This window comes from Melanotaenia boesemani, chromosome 17 (assembly GCF_017639745.1).
Source record: "Melanotaenia boesemani isolate fMelBoe1 chromosome 17, fMelBoe1.pri, whole genome shotgun sequence".
Taxonomy (NCBI): domain Eukaryota; kingdom Metazoa; phylum Chordata; class Actinopteri; order Atheriniformes; family Melanotaeniidae; genus Melanotaenia; species Melanotaenia boesemani.
Genome location: NC_055698.1, coordinates 21,892,437 through 21,917,673, shown reverse-complemented (window position 1 = coordinate 21,917,673; position 25,237 = coordinate 21,892,437). Strand labels below are relative to the sequence as shown.

At 38.3% G+C, this 25,237-nt stretch overlaps 3 protein-coding genes across 5 annotated transcripts; 1 reads left to right on the top strand and 2 right to left on the bottom strand.

Moving 5' to 3' along the window:
• The first annotated feature begins 749 nt into the window (after positions 1-749).
• Positions 750-18,653, top strand: cdcp1b (CUB domain containing protein 1b). Of its 2 annotated transcripts, none has more exons than XM_042011755.1 (13): positions 750-970; positions 2,682-2,906; positions 3,677-4,012; positions 5,207-5,422; positions 5,598-5,948; positions 6,067-6,276; positions 6,671-7,024; positions 8,580-8,942; positions 10,365-10,562; positions 12,635-12,991; positions 15,902-16,258; positions 16,351-16,432; positions 16,624-18,653. In XM_042011755.1, exons 1-13 carry the CDS (start codon positions 889-891, stop codon positions 17,123-17,125), a joined length of 3,633 nt encoding a protein of 1,210 aa, XP_041867689.1. In that variant the 5' UTR covers positions 750-888; the 3' UTR covers positions 17,126-18,653. The 2 variants fall into 2 exon arrangements, with proteins under 2 accessions (XP_041867689.1, XP_041867690.1); XM_042011756.1 differs by having other exon boundaries at positions 6,671-7,027; positions 8,589-8,942.
• Positions 18,654-18,667: 14 nt separating this feature from the next.
• LOC121656658 (tetranectin-like) lies at positions 18,668-20,441 on the bottom strand. The gene is given in 4 exon segments (XM_042011761.1): positions 18,668-19,676; positions 20,101-20,199; positions 20,356-20,393; positions 20,395-20,441. Coding segments are annotated over 4 exon segments (591 nt in total). The 3' UTR covers positions 18,668-19,269.
• Positions 20,442-21,554: 1,113 nt separating this feature from the next.
• exosc7 (exosome component 7) lies at positions 21,555-25,197 on the bottom strand. 2 transcript variants are annotated; one of them, XM_042011760.1, is made up of 9 exons: positions 25,076-25,197; positions 24,594-24,759; positions 24,352-24,453; positions 24,048-24,142; positions 23,165-23,330; positions 22,366-22,436; positions 22,121-22,244; positions 21,886-22,041; positions 21,555-21,728 (listed from the first exon to the last, which is right to left on the bottom strand). In XM_042011760.1, exons 2-9 carry the CDS (start codon positions 24,648-24,650, stop codon positions 21,624-21,626), a joined length of 876 nt encoding a protein of 291 aa, XP_041867694.1. In that variant the 5' UTR covers positions 24,651-24,759; positions 25,076-25,197; the 3' UTR covers positions 21,555-21,623. The 2 variants fall into 2 exon arrangements, with proteins under 2 accessions (XP_041867694.1, XP_041867693.1); XM_042011759.1 differs by having other exon boundaries at positions 25,049-25,187.
• Positions 25,198-25,237: the final 40 nt, after the last annotated feature.

Sequence of the window (25,237 nt, the reverse complement as noted above, 5' to 3'; positions counted from 1 at the left end):
TGAGAATTGATATGTGGGAGAGCATTTGCAACTGGAAAGAAAAAAAAGTAACAGTAATGTGGATGTTTGTGAGTGGTCTTGCCTTCAGGTGTGTTTCTTTGCAGGAATGTCTACGTCATGAGGCGTGTGGTGGCAGGAGAGAGCCTTTGCAACTCTTAGAAACATTTTCACAATGTAGACCTGCACTGTTAATCTAATTTTTAATCCTAATTTTACTGTTTGGAAAAATGCGGCTGGTCGGGAGCAACCAGATTTTACCATGTTAACATATTTTGCTCATTTGTTTGAACAGCCATAACTTTCTGTAAAGTCTTTTAAGTCAGGACCCACAAGTCAGAGCGGATTTATTTATGATTACTTTCATATTAAGATGCCTTTTCCCCCTGTGTTTCCTGTATTGATATCAGGGCGTTACTGCTCATCATTCTGTGTATAAACATCCAAACGCAATAAAATATCTGCTTCAAGCTCTTTCCACACCCTTTCCCTGCTTCATTTTGGGGATACACAGCACGATGCCAACCATCTTTGGCATGTTCGACTGCTTATAAATAGGGCGCCCATTGTGCCGCACAGCAAGGATTGTCACACAACGACTCCAATCTTATTAAACTAGTGGCTGTTGTGGTGTTTTGGCTCGGCACAACGGCACGGTCTGATCTCGTCAAGTTTGAACAGGTCGTCCACCTGTGGTCCACGCCCTCTGCTGCGCTGCGCACAGGTAATGAGGAGGAAGTGGCTGTCAGCGTCGACGCTGTTGTAGTAAAGTCACTGAAAATGCAATCGAGTGTATGGAAGAAAAAGTGACCCCGGAAATTCGGTTTTTAAAGGTTTTTGTTTTAAATTTATTATTATAATATTTTTCTACATTTTCCCAAATCAGTTAAAATGGTATTTGTTGTGAACTTGCGTGTCTGTGCGACATGCGCGCTCCTGGAGCTGATATTTTTGGCAGCTTTGGACACATCAGGTAAGGCAGTAACATTCGTCAGATAAAACTATCTTATGTATATTGTATGTGGAAGCTATGCTTACGCGTCTTCTGGATCTATTTCGGTGGGTGTCAGTTTTTAAAATGTCCGAAAATAATTGAAAGTCGTTTTGAAAACAAGTGTTCGTTTGACGGTTGTGGGTGAAACACCACTGAGATATGAGCAGACTGACCTCATCTGAACGTTTATTACGTTCCGTGCACAACCAACTGTGCTTACAGGTTTGTCCCAAGGACTTTAGAGGATGAGGACACTGAAGCGACATTGATCATTAGTGATTGGACAAATGGGTGTTGACGCTTATTATCAGTCTGAAATGAAGAAAAGCCATTTCTGACGTTTAGTCCTCCATTTTCAAATGATTTTATGAGGCGTTTATTGAGCTTCCTGGAGGCATGAATTCATCTCAACCTCATTAATAATTGACCAGCAATCTGCTGCTGAGCTATCAATCTGGTGGGCGTTTTATCACAAGATTTAACTCTAATGTGTTTCACCCCAACTTCATCTCCTTTTAATGTTTCTGGAAGAAGACTGCAACACCATGGTGGATTTATTTAATAACATTTTTAAAAGACATTTTTTAAGTAATTTTAGTTCATTTCACCTGTGGTTCCTTCAACCCTTCCAAACCCAGTGTTTTGTATCAAACCAACTCCATCCATCCTCTTTGTTGCTATAAAGTTATTCTAAATTCAGATAAACTTCCAACACAAATGAATTAAAATGATCAAAATGTTTTCAGTCAAGACTGGAAGAAAAGTGAGGAGTTAAAGCAGTTGCTGACAGCTGATGTAATGCTGGTTGTTATTTAGTTCAGATCAACAGAGGAGTGTTCCATAAATGCATTTCATGGTTGTAATTTGGATTAAAATTGTGGACATTACAGCATATAAGGCATCATTCAGCCTACCTTATGTCAACAATCCATGCTGCTGGTAGCTGAAATGCTTTCCTGATATCTGATGTCTGAACATTGCTGCTATCTGCTATTGGCTATGCTAATGCAGTCAGAAAGCAAACTTTACACCAGACTGGTTTTATGAACGTGACTGCATACATCAGTAACCTCCGCAGTCGCCAGATTCAGATGTTTATCTGAAATTGTAAGAAATGTAAAGGACAGGTGATGAATGTTGAGCTGAAATCAACATGTTTTGTGTAAGAAAAGTCAACACAGAGCAGAATCTCAGAGATGTAAATGTGTTTGAGAGCAAATGGAGGCCCAACCTACAATTAGCATTATGTTTCTAATTGGGAAAGAAGAGGGAAAAGACTGAATTGAAACCATCTTCAAACAAAACAAGGATGAAAACAAAACTGTAATGTAGCTTCATAACCTTAATTCTTTCATCTGCTATTGGAAAACATAGATTTTCAATAGGAGAAATTGCATTAACCCTGCAAGATTTTTTCTCTTTAGGCAAAATGACTCATGCTTAACAAGAGTATGATTAATTTGCTATGGCATGCGATTACAGTAGACTTGATAGGTGTGCTTGGAAAACCTGCTTGCTCAACTGTCATCAGCAGTCAACCACTTAAATGTCAGTGAAAACACTGTTTACATATTTCAGTGTGGAATGAAAACGTTATCTCCTTTCAACTGAGCATTTGTTGATTTCTGTCCAAATGAAATTAAAAGTAATGATGAGATTAACTAACTTAATGTTTGATCTGTCTCCTTAGAATGCCTGCAGACAGCAGTTCGACCAGACAAAGGCTCAGTGGTGACTGTGTCCACCGAGCTGCCTTTGGCTCAGTGTGCTGTGTGCACAATCAGTGGGGTGAACGACACCCAGACTTCCTGCAGCTCCTCTGTTTCTCTGGTACCTGAAGTTGAAGTTAAACTACTGTTCAACTGCTCCAAACCCATCGATCAGTCCTACACTGTGATCATTACTCGTTCCATTGGTGAGATTTTACAGTATAATGTGATGCATGTGGTGAACATTTCACAAATAGTTTAAGAAAAATAGTTGAAGCAGGGCTATATCTCTTTTGGTTATCTGTTTTTAAGATTACACAAAACCTAGCAGGCAAAGTTTAGTGAATGACTGAGGAAGGAAAAGCACATTAAATTGTGGGTCCTGATCTGAAATCGGATCCATTGTTGGCCTTTGCAGTGTGTAGGCTTCCTGCTCAGCAGCTCATTAAGCTGCTTTTAGATTAAAAGCTTCATTGCTCATTTTTTCTTTAATAATGTATAAAATAGCAACTGTAGGTGCATAAACATGTTTGTCAGACTGAAATCATACTAGGTCAAATTCATCTAGCAATAAAATGTGCATGTTAATGTCAGTTTTATTTGAAAGAATAATTAAAACAATCTGAGAGTGAAAGAGCTGTTCAGTAAAATTTAAACCAAATAATTTGCTTCATACTCTTCCCACTGTTGTTTTTATTAATTTTTTTTACTCAGATTTTTTTTGTCAGTGCATACATGCAACATGGGTATCAACAGTAGTCAAATTCTGCACCCTTTTCTTAAGATATTCCCTAGTGTTCATGGGTAAAAGATCTTGTTTAATTAATACCAAGAATAAAGAGATGCTAGCTCACACATAGTAGGATAGGAGTACTGAGTGCATTGCTTTTGTACTCCTAATACTCTGGCTAGAGTGCACCAAATGTAACTGTTTTAATCAAACATGTGAACTTTCTTGTCTTACATTATTATCCAGAATGCACCAAAGATGCCTGCAACCCTGAGACGGAACAAATGTCTTCCTCCATCCTGACAGAGTTTACCAGAAACTTTGTCTGGGAGGTGAAGGCTCCTGAGAAGACAGCCGTGACTTTGACTATTTATGGAGATGAACTGATTGAGACATCACAACCTTGCTCTGATGGATTTCAGTATTCAGTGGCTCCATCTAAAACCAAGAACCCCACTCAGTATTGCCGAGGTGGCACTATGAACCAACTACACCTGGCTAACCAAGGTGTTTTATCTCTACGAGTTAAGCCCAAGCCAGGGTCGGTGTCTGTATTGTTTAAGGCTACTGCTGGACCACTGAGTAAGAGCAACTTTCTGCATTCAGACCTTCTTTAAAGATTTCATACTCAATTTTGTTTTAACTGAATGTACAGTATCAGTCAAAAGTTTGGACACACTGACCCATTCAGATTTAAATGGGTCGGTATGTCCACACTTTTGACTGGTACTGTACATCAGCTGTTATACATTTGAGGCCAGTTAATGCATTTAGTGTCTGTGTGTCTGCAATAGTAAGATTTAATGAATACTTTAATCTGTAAAGTTTTTATTGTCAGTCATAGTGCAGTTTAGGATGCTATATTTAGCAGGCTATGCTACATATATCCAGGCTATACTACTATTTGCTAATTTGCTATAGCTAGAGTAAAGGTTTAGCATTTTGGGTAATATGTTTAATTTCATATAGAGTAAGGCAAGATGGTTGGTACTACAAAAAATACCAAATACTGTAGAGAATGTGAAGTTGACATCATGCATCAGTGTGTTTAGATGCCACAGTGCGTTCACATTTGCTCTAAGGCTTTTTTGTAAACAAAAGACTCTGAATTCTGACTCAACAACTAACTAAACAAAAAACGCATCTATCCACTGCATGTACAAACAAAACAAAACAACAACAACAAAGTGTTTCATAGAATGAAATGATGGGTCCCAGATTTTGCAGGGGATCAGATTTTGTCACAAAATTGGCTCGTTAATTAGATTTTGCATTCAACAAATCTATTCAGTTATTTCTTTTAAGGTTCAAAGTCCAACTCATAGCTTTTATTCTCCATCTTTTACCGTCTCCAGTAGATTTGACTGTTTTAGCTAGACCAAAAATCTAACCGGCCAACTGGTTTTTACAGAGGTAATGTGAGATGCTCCCATCCTAGTTTGTAGCACAGTGAGATGTACCTTCACATTTTCTATATAAAATTACTTATAAGCAGCTAGATTGGTATAATTTTTACAAATTAAAATAATAACCTTATTCTAATTTATTTGTAAGATAAGCATTGTAGAGGTGCTAAAAGTTAGATTCAGAGTGTGACTCAAGTTTCTTCCAGTTTTCCACTTTTATGCTAAGCTAATGAGCAAGGAATAGCTACATTTTGGGGGCATAGATATCATGTGGTATTAATCTTAATCTTAATCATGTGCAGAATTTATTTAAAAAAGAAAACAAAAACAATAAAAAAAATAAATATTTTTTTTTTCTTTCCCTTTTCAGAGGGACAAAAAATGGTCGTAACCATCAGTCCCAGTACAACTGTAGTCCTGAGCCGGGACCTGCAGGAGTCAGAGTGTGAGGCGTGTACAGGTGATGGCTCCTCTCCTGACTGTAGCTCAACAGAAAAGACACTGACCAGCGCTGAAAAGCTCCCAGTAGAGTTCAGCTGCCTGAGACCTCAGGATGACTACAGTGTGAAGATAAAAAAGGCAATAGGTAACAGACTATGTGTTATAGTCTAATTTAATAACCAAAGGAATGTGGTATTGGTAATTTTAGAGTAAGTACTGACTTAATAGAAAGATAAATGTGTAATTGTTGATTGAGTCATTCTCATTCATGTTGTAAAGGCTTGACTCTTTAATATAACTTTTTTTTTTTTTCCTCTCAGAATGCACACAGAGCTCCTGCAGCTTTGCTACAGCTGAAGTTGATCCCAGTCTCTTTGAGGGTTTCAAAAGAATCCTAACGTGGGATATAAGTGTTCCAGAGAATACTGTTTTAACTTTAGACTTTCCTGCTGATGGACTGAAAGGCATTTCTACTTCAGAAAATTGTAAGAATGCCTTGCAGTACACAGTAAGTACAGCCAAAAGCGATGGTAAAATTGGAACTAATAGCTATTGCAAAGGTGGGACAGTGTCTCATCTGAAACTGCATGGAGCAACAACTGTAACCGTTGAAGTACCCAAAGGAGTCAGCGTTGATCAGACTGTATTCAGTGTCAAAGCAGCTCCAAGAGGTGAGCACAAGTTAAAAGTACAAACAAAGACCTTTTCAATGTGTTTTTAAAAACTTTATTAAGATGGATGCAGCATACTTCAAATTTACAGATTCTAAATGATATGTTTGATCTTTAGGTAGCAGAATGATCTCTGTGACCCCTGACCCCAACACCATCGTCATCATCAGCAGGGTGGTCGAAGGACCGGTCTGCAGTGTGTGTGTGATGGAGGGGTCTGAGCAGAAATGTGATCCACAAGTTCAACAACTGACTGATCCTCGCAACACCTCAGTAGAATTTAAATGTCCTCAACCTCAGAATGTCTATAGTGTGGAGATCAACACAGGTATGAATATCTAAAAAATATATTTTTTAAAATTGTTTTATCTCCTGCTGGTTGTGAAATTGGTGTCAAATGACTTGGAATAGGATTTTTTTTTTTTTGTATTTACATGCATTTGATGTAGCAGATATATGTCATGTGTATTTAATGATGCTTATTTTAAATAATGGTTGTTTGCTTCTGGACATTATTTTCATTATTAATTTATTTTAATTATGTATAAGATTAATTTGAGTCTTCTTGCCACAAACGTCACAAATATTCTCTCGCTGACTGTTTTAGATTATCATTGAAAGTTTTCCTGGTTGTAGCAGCGCATACGTTCATCTTAACTGTGTGTAGCTACCCTCTTGTAAAAATCCCTCCTCTGTCTCACATGATGTTGTTTTGTGTCTAGACTGCAAGGAGACTATCTGCTCTGGCAATATTGTTCAGGCCGAGAACATGTTTTTCCCAGACTTCAACCGAACCTTCACCTGGGACCTAAAAGTTGCCTCTCCACGGACTTTTCAACTTGATTTCCCAGAGCCAGGAATGCGACAGATTCCCAATGAAGAGACCTGTCCGGATAGCCACACATATTCTCTTGTTAACTATCTGCGAAGTGGCCCAGTGGTTATTGGTACCTTTTGCAAAGGAGGCAGTGTGACAACAATAGTGGTGCGTTTCAAGGGCCGGATGTCTTTGCAGGTGCCTGGGGGTGAAAAGCTGGACCCTGTTGACTTCAAAATCAGTGTTGGACCTGAGTCAGGCAGTAAGTCCATTACAGGAGTTTTTCAAATTCAATTACACTAATTATTTCTTCCATCTCCCAGTGGGCTGATACACCCTAATATATCAAATGTCTTACTTCCTGAAATACAAGATACAAAACCAGAAGATAAAGACCAGCTGGTATAACCTGTAAGAATTGTGCTTATGTAGGTATTGCCCTAAAAAAAAGTGCATTCTCTTGTTGGTATTCACTCTTGTTTTGAGTTTCTTGGTGAATTGGGTGATTGTACTCTCCCACAGTAGTAAAGGAACATACCAGCTTTACAAGTTTTACTTGTAATTAATTTTAAACTATCAGAGACCTCAGTAGCGTGTGGAAGATCCATACACAGCCACCACAGCTTGGTACCTGCCCCTCATGTTGCTCACCCAAATGGTCACATTTCACTGTAGGATGGCATCCCGTTGTTCCTCAACCAGGAGTTGTGAAGATAAACTAGCATGGTTGTGTTGGTCACTCTATGTAGAGCAAGTCTAAGCTGATCTCACACGTGTTTAATATGGTTGAGATCTGGACAGATCATCCCATCTTCTCTAGGCTCAAATTCTTGAGGTACTGATGATCCTGGCTTTATGGGGAAGACTGTAGTCATCCTGAAAGACGGAGTTAGGTTCTGGTGATATTGAATCCCCCCTGGCCCCAGACTCAAATTCAGTTCTGTTTATCTGTTAGGTGCCAGTCAAACATCTGTGACTGATCCACACAAGGCAGTAATTCAATCTCAAAACCAGAGTGAATCCAACAGAACAGTATTGCAGGGGTTATTGGTAAAACACTCATTCCACAGAAGCATGATACTTACAAGTTGTTGGTATTATTAAAGGGGGAAAGCATACATTTTATAATATAATAATTCTGCTTTCATGGTTGGAAATTTAAAGATTCAAGTGGCTGCATTATGGTATATTAGTTAAAGGTGCTGGCATGCTAACATTTGTTAAGGGTGTTTTTAGTGTCATTACTTCCTGAATTAAGCCTTGTACATTACAGCAACACAGGTTGTGCGAACCCCATGGTGCTGCTGTAGGAGAAGTCTTAGGATCAATGGCTCAAACCAAACTTTATTTATAAAGTCATTAGGCTTCATCTTCTGGGTCAATATGTATTAGTAAAACATTCTCAATATATATATATATATATATATATATATATATATATATATATATATATATATATATATTGGGATATTTCAGTGAGCTGCTTCTGTTAAAATTTGAAAGAGCTTTTTGTTGTCCAGTCAGTATATTTATTTCAGCCTGATCCAAACTCTTTAGCCACCCACAGCTATCCATAGAGTTGTGTAGTTTGTTGCTTATTCTCATTATAGATAGGTTTGATTTCATCCACATTTCCATTTGCTCTATGAGTCTTTCATAAATATGGTTTCTTGTAATGAAAATGAATTGCTGTCCTTTGATATACCTCTTTAAAAACTGAAGCTGTAAGCAAACTTAAGGCATCATCATCTTGTAGACAGAAGCTTCCAAAAGATATAGATGTCTTACTTTTCATGTTTCTATTTTTCTCTCCAAAATTGCAGCCGTAGTGAAAGTCAAGCTACCACGAGGTGTGTCAGAGACAAACTTTATCACACCCAACTATCCCAGAGACTTCCCTGACATGCAGCAAATGCGGTGGAACTTTACGGTGCCTGGCATGCACAACTACACAATGCGTTTTCTTCGGCACACTAATCCAGAATGCCTGAAGGACGATGTGGTCGTGAAGTATGAAAAAGAAAACGACAAGGTGACCCAACTGACCCTATCGGATCCTCAACCGCAGCATCAGCAGGGCAACTTTAATATGGTGCTGAAGAACTGTGAAACCAACACAACGCTACAAGGACTCAGTTTGAGCTACAGAGTCTCTGTAATGAGAAGTGGTCATCCAGGTAGAGTAATTTTAATTAATAACAGTCATGTAATGCATTTGCATGGACTTTAGAAATTTTTGTATTTGCATTTTGTGTTTGTTTCTGTTTTAATCAGACTTTTGATGAAATTGCTTAAAATATTTAAAAAAATATGAGTACTGTTACTCTTCCATTCTGCTGCCTTTTGTCATGCATGTTTTTATGGTTTAATAATCCAGCTTAATGTGTAAACACAGGTCGAATTACAGGGAAGCTAAGGGGAGCTCTCCTAAAGACATTCAGCTGACACTCTAAGGGGGAGCCCTAAATTTAGTCCAATTTCAGGTTAAATTAAATTTTCCATAAGGTTCTCGATGCTTCTTAAAAATAGGGTGCACCACATTTTTTAAAAATGAGTACAAGTTCTCACATTTGAGTACTTGTTGATACCAAGTACCGATATGAGTGTAAATAAATCCCATCAGAGCTCAGTAAGGAGTGTGGACCACAATGTCAGATGCAACGACTGAGTGGTTAATCGTGTGATAAATGAGGAGGATGAGGTGATTTTTTTTTTTTTTTGCTGATTTTTGTTCACTGTGAAGAAGTAGCTGCTTCTCCTATTTTTAAAAAGTTTTCTTTAAGAGAACGGCTCAAACTTGAATATTATAAACAGCACCAGATAGCGCAACACTGTTTTTGGACACCTGACGATGAAAACTTAAAATATGAGGCTTGACAACTATCAGAATCTTAATACATAAGAAGGATAAAGTGATTTTGGTGGATTCTTTTCACTGTTGTTGTAAAGCACCTTTTCCTTTTTTTTTCACCACCGTGGACACCAGCTTTGTTGGTTTATTGTGGACCGTTAGCTGTCCAAACAGCAAACACTTAATTTGCTGCTTTTTGTGTTTGTTGAAAAAACTTTCCTTCCTTGTTTTATATTATCATTTTGAAATTCACTCAATAGAGAAAGATGGCTATTCTTGAGGGTCACATTTACAGTACCAAAATTTAAAAAATGAGACACACCTACCCATTAAATATGAATGTTTTTTTTTTTTTTTTTACTGGTACTGTACATTTTTAAACTTGTTGGAAAAAAGGAGCGATTAGGAAAAAAATTCTGTTTTAAAAATAGGCAAATTCTATAAAAGATCGTTTAAATTAAATAGAAACAACTAAGTTAATAAAATCAATTTAGATATTTTTAAATATCAAATTTTAAGTTGTATTCTTTTTATTTAATCTTAATTTGTCTCAAATTTAATCACATTTACAGCAGCTCTAAAGATCCACATTCCTCTAACTATTTCAGTGGAGGAAAATGCCAGAAATAAAATGTTTTTAAGTTACAAAGTGGAGCTAAATAAAAATGACGATTAGCTATATAGCTGTTCAAGTTTGATTTAATATAGCAAAGTCTCACCAAAATACTGTCTTTTGTTTCTCTGTTAGTTCTGTGCACTGTGGATTTAACCAAACTTCAAGGAGTGTCTCTGCAAATTGAGAAGGTGGGTTCTGACCCTTTCTGTGAGATGAGCATAGACTCCAAGGTTACAGAGAAGATACATGTGGCTGCAGGCACCAAAGCCAGTTTGTCCTTCCTTGACTGTCCAAATGATGATGTTCGGCTGACTGCCAGCAAAGTTATTGGTAAGATTTTTTACTTCTTAAATGTTCTTCACAAGCTCATTTACTTGTTTCTGAAGAGGTCAAATATTCTCAGATTCTTGTTAACAGAAATGTAATGTATGTATCTGTATATTAAAGAAACCATTTGATTGTATTTAGTAGCTTTATTGTGTAAAGATTGTATTATAACTAAAAAGGTTAATACACATGTTTAATAAGTAAAATAATGTACATGTGCCCTTGGCTTTTATCAATGCATTTAGTCATTTTCAGTTATTGCATTGTTGTTGTTTTTTTTATTTGTTTTGCTTTTTTTTGGTTCAGTAGAAAATTTGAGTTGAGCATGCAGACATTTATATTTTTACTTAAAAACTGATACCACTCTAATGTCATACGTAGTCAACATAAGGCTACAGTTGAGAGAGCTAGCTTAACTTAAATGGCTAGCTTGGCTCCCTTCAGAGCTAACGGCTCTTTTGAAGCTCACCAATTAACTTGTCATGTTTATGGTTGTTCTTTACCCACAAGTCTTGTTTTCACTTTGTACAGCTCTACGACAGCGTTTCTAAATCCTGGTCCTTGAGGACCACTGCTCTGCATGTTTCAGATGTTTCCCACTCCAGCACACCTGATTCAGATTAATTGAACTGCTTCTTTGCAGGCCTGCTAATGCACTATTTAGCTCAGTCACATCTTAAACATGGAGGGCAGTGATCCCCAAGGACCAGGATTGAAACTGTGACACACCCAGATATGAATGGAGGTCAAGCAACATGTGCCTTGGCCAGTGTTGTCCAGTGTCAGTCCTCAAGGGCCAATGTCCAGCAGGTTTTAGATGTTTACCAGTTCCAACACACCTGATTCAAATTAAATGCATCTTCTCAATAGCTTGTTGTCAAGTTCTGCCCAAACCTGTTAATGACTTATTAATCTGAGTCAGGTGTGTCGAAGCAGGCAACATCTGAAACCTGCAGGACAGCAGCCTTTGAGGGCTGGGACTGGGCATCCCTGGTCTGGAAGCTCCACACATGCTGCAGAGTTTAGGATTAATACTGTTAGAAGTTAACTGTTGTGTTGTTCAGGAGCCAAGAAGAACATTTGTTGTTAAGATGTGTATTGTTAGTAACTCCTGGCTTGGATAAGTAATAGTATGACCTCACTTTGTTTTATTACAACGAAAATGCAGCATGGAGTCAAGATTAAGCTTAAAATTAGTGTGTGATGTTATCTGAGGGGAGAAGATAGATATGCACCCAATGGGAGAAGAAAAGAAAATGTCAAAATAAACAAGCTATAGAAGCTAGCAGGTCACCAGATGGTAGCTGACCAACAAAGACATAAATAAATAAAATCCTGGTTTCATAACCTGAGCATTATCTGATAAAATCCATTTTCAAGTAACTTCAAGACTGTCTGTGCAGTGAACTTGGCTCTTAGAGAATGTTGGAAGCAGCAGAAAGTCTTGGGACAAGGATCATAGTTGGAGCTAGGTCAAGCTCTAACTGTAGCTGAACTCAACTGTACATGTAACTGTATTGGCTGTAAAGCTTTTGTCATACATGCATGGAGTCAGAGATGCTCAGGAGCAATATTTGTTACAGACTTTTTGTGGAAATCTTACACATAGAAATTCCCTGGAATGTTGGTATGTGAAATTACATGAATGTAGCAAAGGCAGAGCCTTTACTGCTATTGAGTAAGTTTAGAGAGTACGGAGGCTGATGACAGATGCTGCTTCATTTTGCTCTTGTCCTGACCCGTTTGGAACTTTTTGCTTATTCCTTGCTATTGTGTGCATATAGACACCTGTTCATCTCAATTCAGTAATGGGCATCAAGAAGCCTTCCCTGCTATTTTCAGTGTGTTTCAAAAACAATTCTTTCCATAGTTCACACCCGCACCGCCTCCTTCACATTTCCAGCTGTGAGAGTGTTTTTCTAAGATCACATTTCCTACTGTGAAGTTCTTGTGTGAACAAGAACTGCAGAATTTAATCTGAGTCTTAGCAAGTAGCGATATCAAGGAATCTGTGAGCTGGCTCTTTTTCTTGAGAACTTAAAATTTTTCATCTCAACTTGTACTTTTGGTTACAGAGTGCCAAAATGTGATGACATGCCCTCCAACTACCCTCACTGTGCCCACACTGGATTCCTGTCTGCCGATTCCCCTCCACAGCTTCAGATGGAATGTCAGCATCCCTCTGGATGGCACGGTTGATCTGGTGTCTCCCACAGGGAGCCTCCAACAGATCCTGCCGGGCCAGGAGTGTAATCAGTCTTTCTCACTGCACGTGGCTGAGGACGATGGCTTTTCTGTTGGAGATTTCTGCTGGAACGGGATGATCCAGAAAGTTCAAGTGCACAGCAATGTTTCCATCACAGCCACAGCTCAGGACTTCAAAAAGACCTCAGGACCTTTCCTTAATGTCAGCTTCAGCCAGGAAATCTCAGGTAAAACATATCTACTGTTGAGCTTAAAAATAATAATATATGTTATTATAATAATTGCCTATAAATGTGCTCATCATTTTACAATTAACTAATCAATTGCACTTTAGACTATTATCTTTTTATTTATTTTATATTATTAAAAAATGTCCCTTAATATGTGATGAAGTGATAAATTCTTCACAAATGGAATTTTTAAGCCAGGATTTTATTTTTCTTTTTTCTCTATTTGGCCTGCTGAATAGTTGAAATTATATTATACTTTATTAGTCAAAAAAATCATTCTAGCAAAATGTCAAACTGCTGTCCTTTCTTAGCGGTTTTAATAACCAGTCACTTTAATACATTGTTGAACTGAATTCATTTCAAGGTGAAATAAGACAGCATTGCACCTAATGTCATGCAGTGAAGGAAAAAAAGCACAATTACGCTCACCAAACTTTAAGGGATGTAAGAATATAATTATATTTGAAGACAAACTGCCTAAATGTTTCCCAAACTAGGGGTTGTGATTGCAGAAGTTCACTTAACTTTTTTGTGAGTGAAAAGTTTGAATTTAAATAATGCACCTAAATAAAATTTGCCAAAAACAAGCAATACCTAACGACTCAAACTTAAAAAGTCTCAAGTACAATGAAGACTGATTTAGCAAGAAGCAATTAGATGTAGAAAGATTGACACATACAAGATGCTGAATTCCTCTTAAGATGCTGCAGCTTCAGTGCAACGCCTGCAGGTTTCTGCAGGTTGTACTGAGTTGTGTCTGTAACTCAGAAAGTGAGACAGCTTTCATTTTCAGATTAAAATTCAATTCCCCTCCATTACACTACAAAGTTCAATCAGTGTCTCACTGAGGTAACATTAAAGATTTTCACTATTAAAGAGCTGGTTTACACATCGCCATAGCAACTTAGCTGGAGCAGGTTAGGTTTTGAGTCAAGAGATCAACACATGTAAAAGCATTTCCCCCTGACCAATCAATTCAATAAAAAAATGGAAAAATAAAGAGACACCAGTGTACATCCATTAAGGGAGTCTCTTAATGACTCTTTAAAGACTCAAGTACACTTTGAGAAGCTACTTATTAACATTAAGCTTTCATTAAATGCATAAAGACATGAAATGGTTCCTTGCTGTATTCTCCTGCAGTATGTGCACTGTATTAAACTTATAAAAAGTCTTTATGTTAATATTTATATCCACATTAATTTAACCTAATAATAACTAATCAGTATATGAATAAATAAGACCCTTTTTACTTAATGTTTTAGAGCCTGGATGACCTAAAACTTAGTGTGTTCTTTATTTGGTGCAAAGACAACTTAAAACTGCCAGTGTTGCATCTTACAAAATATACACAACTGCAAAACTAATCTACTTACTCATTTACAGTGATAGACTATTAATTAGTAAATTAATTTATGCATCCATGTGGTCAACATTTTAAACTCCTTCCTTTTTAAACTGCTTCCTGTCTTGGATGTAGCTACTGTGCTCTTTAGGATTCGATTGTGACAGATTGTCTGATGAAATGAGTCGGAAGTTGCTGGAATGTAAGCGGTGCTGTAAAGCAAAACACAACTGTCACATGACGCTTCCAGCAGGAAGAAAAGTTGTGAAATGCAGTTTCTTTGAATCTCTGGATGCTGCAGGGCAATGATAGCTATCTGGAATGCTCATAATAAATGTCAGTGGGCCGTAACGTTTTAAGGTCTGAAAATGAAGTAGTATCACTTTAAGACCTGCTCTGTGGTACAGGCCCCTGATTTCAAACCAAAAGCACAAATGAAATGGAGATAATTTCTTTAAAAAAGAAAAAAAGAAAGGAAAAAATTATATAATGCCTTCTGTGGATTTTTTTGGTCTCCACATTTCTTGTCCTGGTTTTGGTCTCACAGCTTTCACTAGTGTCATTTTTCAGCTGCAGCTGTTCACGATGACACAGCTCTGCTAAACCTGTTGTCCAGAAACAAATGGCAGACCAACTAAGTTAGAAATGACTCAGATTTTAAGCTGACATTGCTCTGTGTCTGCTGCTTGAAATGTTAATGCTTGCTGCCATGTTGTTCTGTGTTAAGTTTACTGTCCGACCAGGTAATTAACAGATGATAATACAACACATTAAAACAAAAAAACAGATTAATTGCTCTAATTCACTTACAGTGTACGTCAACATCTAAATGCAACAAATTCAAACTTGCTCTGAGTTTGTTGCCAAGAAAAGACATTCAACACCCATAATGGTCATATTTAAAACTGTAAACCAAAGTGGTGGAATTATTACTAGACTACTTTATCAGTTTATTAACAGATTATTAAGTTATTGATACTACTATGTATAATTTTTTGTCAATGTCAAATTTATCTTTATTTACATTTAAAACAGCAACAGCTGGCCAAAGTGCTTCCCAACTGCATCAGCAGTCATATAATAGCAAATGGAATTAAACAAATAAACAGAAGAGTTATGATTTCTGAAAACTATTTAGCATCTCACATGTGTTTATTGGAAGGCCAAAGAAAATAAAAGACATTTAAAAGCTTGTGTGCTCTGCGCAGTGCAGACATGTCGTGGCAAGGTCAGCTGATGCTCCACTGCCTCTGTGTTAACTTTGATCTTGGGACATTGAGAAGAAACTTTATTTTCTGTTTTTCTTAGTTTGTGTGTGAAAAGTTTCTGTATCTTTGGGTTTTATCAAACAGAAAGAGCTTTTTAAAAATTCAGTGACTGATTAATTAGTGAATCAAGCAAATACTTGGTAATTGTAATTGCTTGCTCTCATGTTGTCATTTTACTTCTAGCTTCCACAAGGGGGCACTATTGTACCATGGATGCTTTTTAGCTTTCCAACCAGCGGAGATGCTCACAGATAGATTTCGGTTCTGAGACTCAGTGTTTCTATTCATTTTCAGAGACCGTCATTTACAGAGTCGACCCTTCGATGACATCTCCCACCCTGCTGGCCACCCCCAACTGGCCTCTGGGAATGAAGTCATTGTCCACTGTATCTTGGATTGTCTCTGTTCCGAGTCAGTACCAAGCCCAGCTTGTGTTTGTCAACATCAGCCTGCCCAGATGTGAGGACATACACACTTCCCTGACGGTCAAGATGCTGGGGTATGAAGAGGAGCTCATGAGCCGCAGGGAGGATGAGGAGATGGAGAACAATTTATTGGTTCCACATAGTTTTTACCTCAACATGTCCAACTGTATCCCAGAGGAGCGACACTTTGGTATTGTGACCAAAATTGTTCTCCAGAGAAAAAGCAGTGAGCAATAACTTTAGTTTATTCATACACAAAAAATGTCCTCATTTCATAAACTAAGAATTGACTCTGTGGTGTTTGTTTTCCCTCCACAGATTTGTTGGCCATCATCCTCGGGTTAGTTGGAGCTCTTCTGCTTCTGCTCATAGTTCTGGCTGTTGTATGCTGTATCAGAAAGTGAGTACACCTGCATAATTCCTAAAAGTGGGGCTTAGTTAAAGAGATCGGGATTGTTGATTTTGGTTTTACAGTTGTGGAGCTGTTGTTAGCAGATTTTGGGGGGGGGTTAGAAGCTAGAGACCTTTATCTGTCTATAGATTCACATAGTTGTAACTATTTTGATGTTTTGTGGTTTGTATCCTCACCAGGAGAAAGAAAACAAAAACAAACAAGGAGTCTTCCATCTACATGGGCAAGGACAATATATTCCGCCCAGGTGACAGGCATTTTACTAAAACCCGATCTGACAATGAATCCCATGTCTACGAGTACATAGATGACACGATGGTCTATGGCCACCTGCTGAGTGGCTCTACCTGTTCTGACAGCATGCAAGACAACTATAAAGGGATGCCGACAGATTCCTATCAAACCTTTATGGGTCCCACAGATGGAGCGATGCCTGCAATTAAGGAGCCAGATCCAGAGCCCAAGGTGGACCATTACAAGACGTTCCTTGACCCATCTGATACTTTCATCCCACCCCGTCCACGCACCCCCATCGGCCGACAAGACAGCCTCGGCTTTCAGGACCGCAGGATGGTGGATAATGAACTCTACACATTCAAGAGCACAGGGGATATAAACATGATCCAACTCTCTGGTGCTAATCATGAGTCCCAGGAGACGTTATCAGATGAGTTCTTGTAATGACAAACTGATGCTACGAAGTCTTTGGACTGATGTAAACATCTGTGCCTGGATCACACTCAGGGAATCTGAGTTAGGTTTTTTTTTTATGTGTGTACAGACTCAGTCATTTCTTGAGCTTTACTACGTAAGCTGTGAGTCTCGCTTTTACAGAAATAGTTTGAGGACATTAGATAGCTTAGAAGGTTGACGCTTCTTGTTAAATATGAATTAAAAGCCATCAGCATAAAAACTGGAAGCAGGATTTTGCATCATATAGTTTTGTGGTGACCGAGTCTTGTTGATGCAGCAATTGAGCATCATCTGTGTTTTTTTTTTTTTTTATCTTGTTTATAAGTGGCACATTAGACAAGCCTGGTCAAAGTCTGAACTTTGAATTAAGATGATTTTTGCCTCCTTAGGAAAATAGATTTCATGAGATGCAAACACATTTTGCAAATTAATTCTGATGTAGCAAACATGACACGTTGAGTCATTGTTTCTGGCCCCAGTGATGAAACATGGCAACTACTTGACATGAAGGAGCTACCCCAACATATCCAGAATTTCCAAAGACCCTTCTTTTTTTACCCCCCTTTACTACTTTAATACTTTGCCCGATTTACTCGCCTTTTTTTAGGTGTTGCCTTAAGTTATGGCTGACTCTATGATTCCTCAGACCTTTCTCGAGTAAGTATTCTCTCACACCCATAAAAGCATAAATAAAAAAAGCCCTTTTAGAGACAGTAAAAACATTTTTTGCTAAGTAAGTCCATTTTCTTTCTTTAGCACAACTTTACAGAAACAAATTATTTCGTGGCAAACTTTTGTGAAACTGAGATGTTTAGTGTTGTGAGCTTTTTTTTTGCTTTTTCTTTCCATCTCCATTCTTTATGCTGGGTTGTGCTACGTCTACTTTTGTGTTTCTACAAAGAGGAGCAGTGTCACTCTTCACTCTCCAACGAAAGAAACAAAACTCCAAACTATTTCTGTAATATTTGATTAAGCTTCTGCCTTTATAAGCTGCGGCTGTTAAAAACAAAAAACCAAAAAAAAAAGAAAAAACCCCAAAAAAAAAAACCCTAACTATGGTTTTTTTAAAAATGTTTTTATATTGGTTAGTCTTTTTTTTTTATATTTGTTTTTCTTCTGTAAATACAACTGTTTTCTTTTCAATAAATTCAGAAATTTCATTGAGAAGGGAAAAGCTTTCCTTCCTGAGGTCTGCCACCACACACTGATGCAGTGACATTTAATTTTCCATTTTAAACTGAGACCTTTTGTATTCTGAATTGTGGAAACTACTCAGCCAGAAGAACCATGAAAAACATTGTGAAAGAGGGTGTGGAAGAAATTCAGATTAGTGAGAGGCAGCCAGTGTTTTACCATAAAAGCAATAGCAGAGGTCAGGTTTATATACATGCATTGTATTTCTCAAATTGCAGGGATTTGAAATGGTCTGCTTTTGTTTTGGAAGGAAGCAGTGTTGCAAAGTTTAAGAAAAACTTCTGTAGCGTAATTCTCAATAAACATTTCCTTTAACAAATAACACAGAAATGGATATTCATAGTTTATTGAAAATGATTGTACATGTTATATCAGGCTAGACATAAGAAACTGCAGGACTAGTAAACTTGTATAAAGATTATTTAATTAAAAAAAAAAAAGCAGTATCCGTCAAAATTCTGACTTCATGTGAGGTTTGTTGTTAAAATAGAAGTTTAAACCAGCGTCTCTCAACCAGAAAGCTATGAAACTGCTGCAATTGTGGTGTGAATGTGAGAAAAAAGGTGTAAAGGTTACAACCAACTTTTTACATTTATGATCGGTGCCAGCACCTACACACACCTTTTATTACAGTTTTATCTATTAGATGATAGTTTTATCTATTATTACTGGATTTTTGAAAGAGATATACAAGTGTGTGAAGTGACTGCAGACTGCTCTGTCCTACAGTGTCTCTCCTACTGTTGACTGTGTTCCTCTGTTGTGTTGCAACCACAAGGCATGCTGCAAATGATATACCAGCACATCACTTTTGTCAAAAATAACGCTTATGTAACTGTCTGTGACCTTTACATCGTCCCTGTTCAGCTGAGTGTCACTGGTTAAAACTTTGTTTAGAAGAGCAGGCAGTGGGAGAGTCTATAATGAGATAGATGTGATCAAACGATGTTGAACTGGCAGACAGATGGTCTCTCCTCACGACAGTTCTCATCAAGCCACTTCCCCTGGGAGGCTCCAGACAGAACGCCACAGTTTTGGGACTTTCCGCCGTCCGGCTGTGGGGACCTGTAGTTGGAAGTGTCCCAGTTTTTGTATGTGATGCTGAAACCGGTCTGATCCATCCATGTACCCTCAGTCGTCATGTCATTGATGCCTAGCCAGACCTGCTCTTCTGGGCCGATGCTCTGGCGGAGGTAGTCTCTGAGCTGAGCGTTCTCGTCGCTGGATGTGGGTGTTCCAAGGATGCCGCCCAGGGCGTTGCAGTCCTCACTGGCAGCATGATAATGTTTCCTCACAGGGTCGACTAGGAAACACTTACCATGGATCTTTGCACCTTTTAAACAGACTGGAAAACATAAAGGTAGCAGACTATCAGACATAAAACAAACTTTTAACATATTTCCATTTGAAAACTATCCAATGTTGCTTGTCAGATTATGTCATAACAAAGGGAAAAGTCAAAGACTTCATACAATTCTTTACTTTTCCTGCATAAATGCTGGTGTTTGATTGAGGAGCATCATCTCTTTCAATATTACAGGTTCTATACATACTCATAGTCTCCAAAAAGCTAAACTTGCTCCAGGGTAACAGAAACGGTCAAAGTAGAGGTTTGTTTTTAACTTTAAACTGAATACAACAAAAAGAAATAGCAACTTTGCCCATTAAGCTCTGATGGCTCAAAAGAACATCAGGTTTGAGTGGTGTTTCTGGAAATTATGGGGGATTACTTAAGTTTATTGCATCTCCTTGTTAAAAGCTTTGTGTACCTGTTTGCAGGGCCTGTTGTTCCTTCAGCAGGAGGAGCTCCTGGACAATGTCATCGATCTGTTTCTGCAGCTCCTGTAGGGCAGCATCCTTTGATGTATCTGATTCCAGACACAAGGAAATACCAAGTTTACGAAATTCTCACTTTAAACTGAATGATCAAAGACATTTTAAGTTCTTGTTTCATAGAGATTATAGTCTGAGATAGTGAATAATCTGGCATCCATCCTACAGTGTGATTTCTTGTCTTCAGCTACCTTTCTTCACCTGCTTCTTCTTATTTGGAGTCTGCTGCAATGAGCAGCAGCACTCCCAGCAGCACACACACTCTTCTGAACTCCATGGTGAAACCTGCAGGATGAGGCTGAGCCAGCATGGAAGTTCGCAATTTATTTGTCTCCGCCACACCCACCCTCTCATCTCTCAAAAAGGAAAAGTACTGAAGTCCATAACTGCTGTTTGTAGGAAAAACAGTCCAACCTCAGGAGTCTGAGGATGGCGTGTCTGTCTCTCATCTGGCTCCAGACTCTTTACATGGAAGCTGAGTGCTCAGCAAAGCCAGGCCCGGAGGGCTGGTGTAGACAAGGCGAGAGTAGCCATTGCATAATCCTTTTGCAGCTTTCATCAAGGTGTGACAAAAGAGAAACACAGACTCATCTCTTGCATAAACTGTTTATTTCATAGCTTGTTTCCTGTTGAAATCTTAAGAAAAAATAGGATTTTTTGTTGTAAAGGGTTTGGGTTAGTTGGCTGTCTCCTTGTTTGGAAAGATTTTAGCATTTCCAGGCATTTTGACAATGATGAAGCCTTAAAATGTTATTTTATATTAAATGCTGCACTCATATGTTTCTTTGCTGTCCTTAGATGAGAGTGCGTTTTGGACCAGTGTGATCTCAGTTCTTGCACACACCCTGCAACAGTCTGAGGGAAGCGTGGAAATGATCCAGAGTCACATCTGGTCTTTAAGACTTCCACTGCTTTCAGTCCCGGTTGACACGTGGCAAACAAAAAGATGCGGAGAGGACAGTGCCTGCAGAGAAGCGCTGACTTCATGTCTGTGGTCACCTAAGTTTAAAGTACCGTATTTATTTATAGTATAAAGTGATACACAGCAACAGCTTAAAATAAAGTGTTCAGCAACAAGTCCTCTAAGTAGGCCAAAATATGCTTCTCTTAAGGAAAAAGTTTGCAATTTCTAGACTGAAGACAGATATTTGTGATTGGTCAGTCATAACATTGACATTCTGTACCAGTTTGTGATAACTAAATAATCCAAAGTTTTTGGGTTGTGAAGCTTTTACAAATCTGCATGTATACATGACATTGTGTAACGTGTGAAATGTGTCATTCCTGTTCACCTGATCGGCTGCCTATACTGGCCAGAATACTCTAAAATAATTATGTCCTGGTTAGGTTGAGATATAATGATACCAATAAAGCATCAAGACAAGCAAAGTGTAATAATTAGAAATTTTTATGAAAAAACAGGTGTACATGTAAATACATACAATAGAAACATTTAATTTTAACCCAGGAAGCCAACTTTCTGTCTCTTTCTTCCCAGACTCTCCTCTTGCTGCAGCAGCTTCATGAGCGGACTGTGAAGAGTTTTCCCGACTCGTTTTCCTGCCTGCAGACAGAAAATATTGCTCCGTTTGACACCTTTGTAGTTTTGTTTTTACACTCACTTGGCAACACTGAAATTAAAGATAATAAAACCCCTTAATTTAAATTCCTCTGCTGTGGTGAAGGGAGGCCACATGGCCGAAAAGGTTGGCCCGTCTCACCTCTGTCATTTCAAAGATGCTCTCTGGATCCAGGCTGCCTCCGCCCACCTTCCTCGTGCAGGTGACCGTGCCCTCGTGTGTGACAGAGATGATGAGGCTTGCCACAGAGCAGGCCTTCTCCTGCAGAGTTGCATCCACTACGTACCTGTGGCCCACCTGTTCAACAACAACCAGTCTGTGTATCATTATTTGTGCGAAAACAGTCTTCATCTTGAAGCGTCAGCTGCAAGCTTACCTTGCATAAAGTCACAATACAGGGAACGTTTTCTACGTTAAGTCTCATGCAGTCATAAGGGTCGTCGGACAGCTCGATCTCCTTTCCTCCTTCGTCATCAGATGATATGTGAACTCTGGGAATTCTGAAGTGATCAGAAGACTGAATACACTCAGTATCAAAACAAACAATGGGCACATTTAACTGTTAAGAAAAAAATCTCAGGATTAAGTCACCTGACTGTTAAAACCCAAACAAATACTCACTTTGTGTTGAAGAGAGCTGCCTTGATGGCTATTGAGATGGCATCATACAAGTTTCCATCACATTGCAGGAGCTGCAGAAGGAGTAAAACATGAAATGAGATCTTTACTTTTGGATTGATTTTATTATTGGAGAACAGAATGGTTCCTTACAGGAGCAACAACTCTGCATGTTTATATGCAGAATTTCAAGATATGTTATAATATAATAGAATGAATAGAAACCAAAATAAGGAAGCCAATTTAAAAAAAAAAAAAGAAGTCTTGGTAATTTCTTAGTAATTTTGAGGAAAAAATGTAAGGCCTATTTAAAATGGATAGAAAATAAAGAGCAGAAACTAAAAAACTTTACTAAAAGATAAATTTGTTGTTTACTTTCAAAGTTAATTGAAAGTTATGGTCTATAAAGCAACAGAAAATATCTTTATATGTCTTATTCTGTTCAAGCAACATCCTAAAACCCAAAAATACTCAAAGAAAAGAAACTGAAAAGAAAAGAGAAACTAAAGAACCTGGAATAAATGTACATCTGAAGAGGGTGGAATCGGATAACCTTTTATTTCCATCTAAGCCACCAAATACTAATGACTCAACCCATGTAAATCAACTGAATTTAATAAGAAACTATATAAAGTATCCACCAAACAAAAACAAAATTCCTGCTACCTTTCTACGGAATAAGCAGGAATAGACAATAGATGAACAAACAAGCTACTCTATGTTGAATAGTCTCCTCCATTAAAAACATCATGTTCCAATACCTTAGAAGTTAAGAAAATTTATATTGGAGGTTACCACTCACCAGCACATCCACGTAAAGCACCCAGCAGTGCTCTCCAGGACTTATACAGAGACTCCCCAGATCAAGGCTGTGTTTGTTGTTGAAGACTTTGTAGAGGGTGTTACTCAGCTCTGTCCCCAGCTCTTCACCTCCTCTGCCCTCAAACTCAGGGGTTGCATTGGCTGAACTAGTAACATGGAAGAGAAGTTATTAGTTACAAGGTAAGTAAGAGAACGACCATTTTACACATTTATCATGCCTTGAGTTAGTGGTACAGACGTGATGGGGATGAACCTTTGTGACAGTTTTACTACAAGTTCAAAATCAGTGATCTGTTGGAAACTCAAAAAGGAGACACAACACAATACCACCTCCTAGTGGCAGGTTATCCAACACAAAATTACCACAAAAGCACTACACAAAAATTGATTTAAAATGTCATTTGATTTTTATGATGCAATTCCTTTATTTAAACATTTTAGTACACTCTTCCTTGTATCTTTTATATTCTGCTTTACACAAGGATAAAAAAAAGTCAGCAAAATGTACTACTTTGATAGTTTTTAAGTTATTTTTTATTATACTTTATTATTATTGTTGAATTCGTTTGCTGCATTTAACCCATCCTAGTTACTAGGAGCAGTGAGCTGCCAGGCCAGATTTCTGTACCCAGAGAGCAGTTGGGATTTACGGGCCTTGCTCAGGGGCCCACGAGGGGTTTACCTCAGTTGCGAGCCCGGAGACTTGAACCCAGGTTCTCCAGAACCAAGCCAACCTCTGTAACCATAAGGCTACCAGTTTAACCAAATTCCCCATATGTATGTACATATCTGCTTTTAATGATGTTAACTCATAATTCCTAAATCTTTCTGCACACACACATATCATTAAAGAGCACTCTTACCAGTCAACAAAGAATTCCAAATAACCTTCGTTTGGTACCATAGGTCTTGGTTTTCCAATCTCAGCCTTAATCCCAACAAGAACTGCTGTGTGCCCCTAAGGAAAAAAAAGAAGACAAACAGAAAACATAATGAAAATTAACAGTATTTTTTTCCAGGTATTCTGAGATTAGATAAGCTCAGGTGTAGAGCATATGTAGTTGAAATGTATGCCATTGGAAGCATTAACAGGATGAGACACATTGGATCATCATCATTCTGAAAAAGAGGCAACATGGAAGCTAAAACTCTAAGGATTTTCATTACCAGAGAGACTTTAGCCGATCCATCTGTGTTGGACACCAAATCGGTCTCTATCTCCATGTGTCTGTAGTCCTCACAGCCTCTTCCATCCACCCGTAAGTCATCCTTATGAAGACCAGGAAAATTATATCAACAATTGCAGCCAATGCTAACTCAGCTAGCCGTCCATCTATATAGCACGTGGCTAAACTAGCCCGGAGATAATAATTCACAGCCAATAACTAACGTATCTGTTAAATGCTTACCCTTATGCCGTGTAAGATGTACACCTTTTCAGCCTCACAAACTTGTACTGTTGCCATGTCGCACAAACACAGGAAGCGTGTGTTTGTAGGTCTTCTTCTGCGGATGCTTTCTTCTTCTTTGGGTTAAATGCGGACAGCAACCAGCGTCAAGGTACATTACCGCCACCTAGTATGTTTTACGTGTAAAACCATGAAAACAGCAGCAGACAGTACATAATTCAACCGATATAAATCTAAACATACTTCTTTTTAATCAGCACTATTAGTCAGACAAGACATGGGACAATTAAGTCTGTTTTGAAAGAACTCAGGATTAAGCAGTTGCTTATATAATAACTTATAATAAAATTACTGTTTTATTCTTGTGTTAGACTTGTTGAATGAGAGCATAGTATTTTCCTCGTGATATGGGCAGAACTACTTTTAGCCAATGCCACTATTTGATTGATTATTACCTTCACGAGGCTCGTGTAAAAGGGTACCTGACAGTGTCCTGGCAGACGCAGCTCAGGGCAAACACGCCCTCAAAAGACCGAAGAGGCTACCCGAAGACTTCCTGGTTGGATGGACCAGTTCTGTTGTCTTCCTTCCCCCAGAGTTTTCTGGTCGTGACCGTGAAAGAAGCACCGAAACCGCCGCTTGTT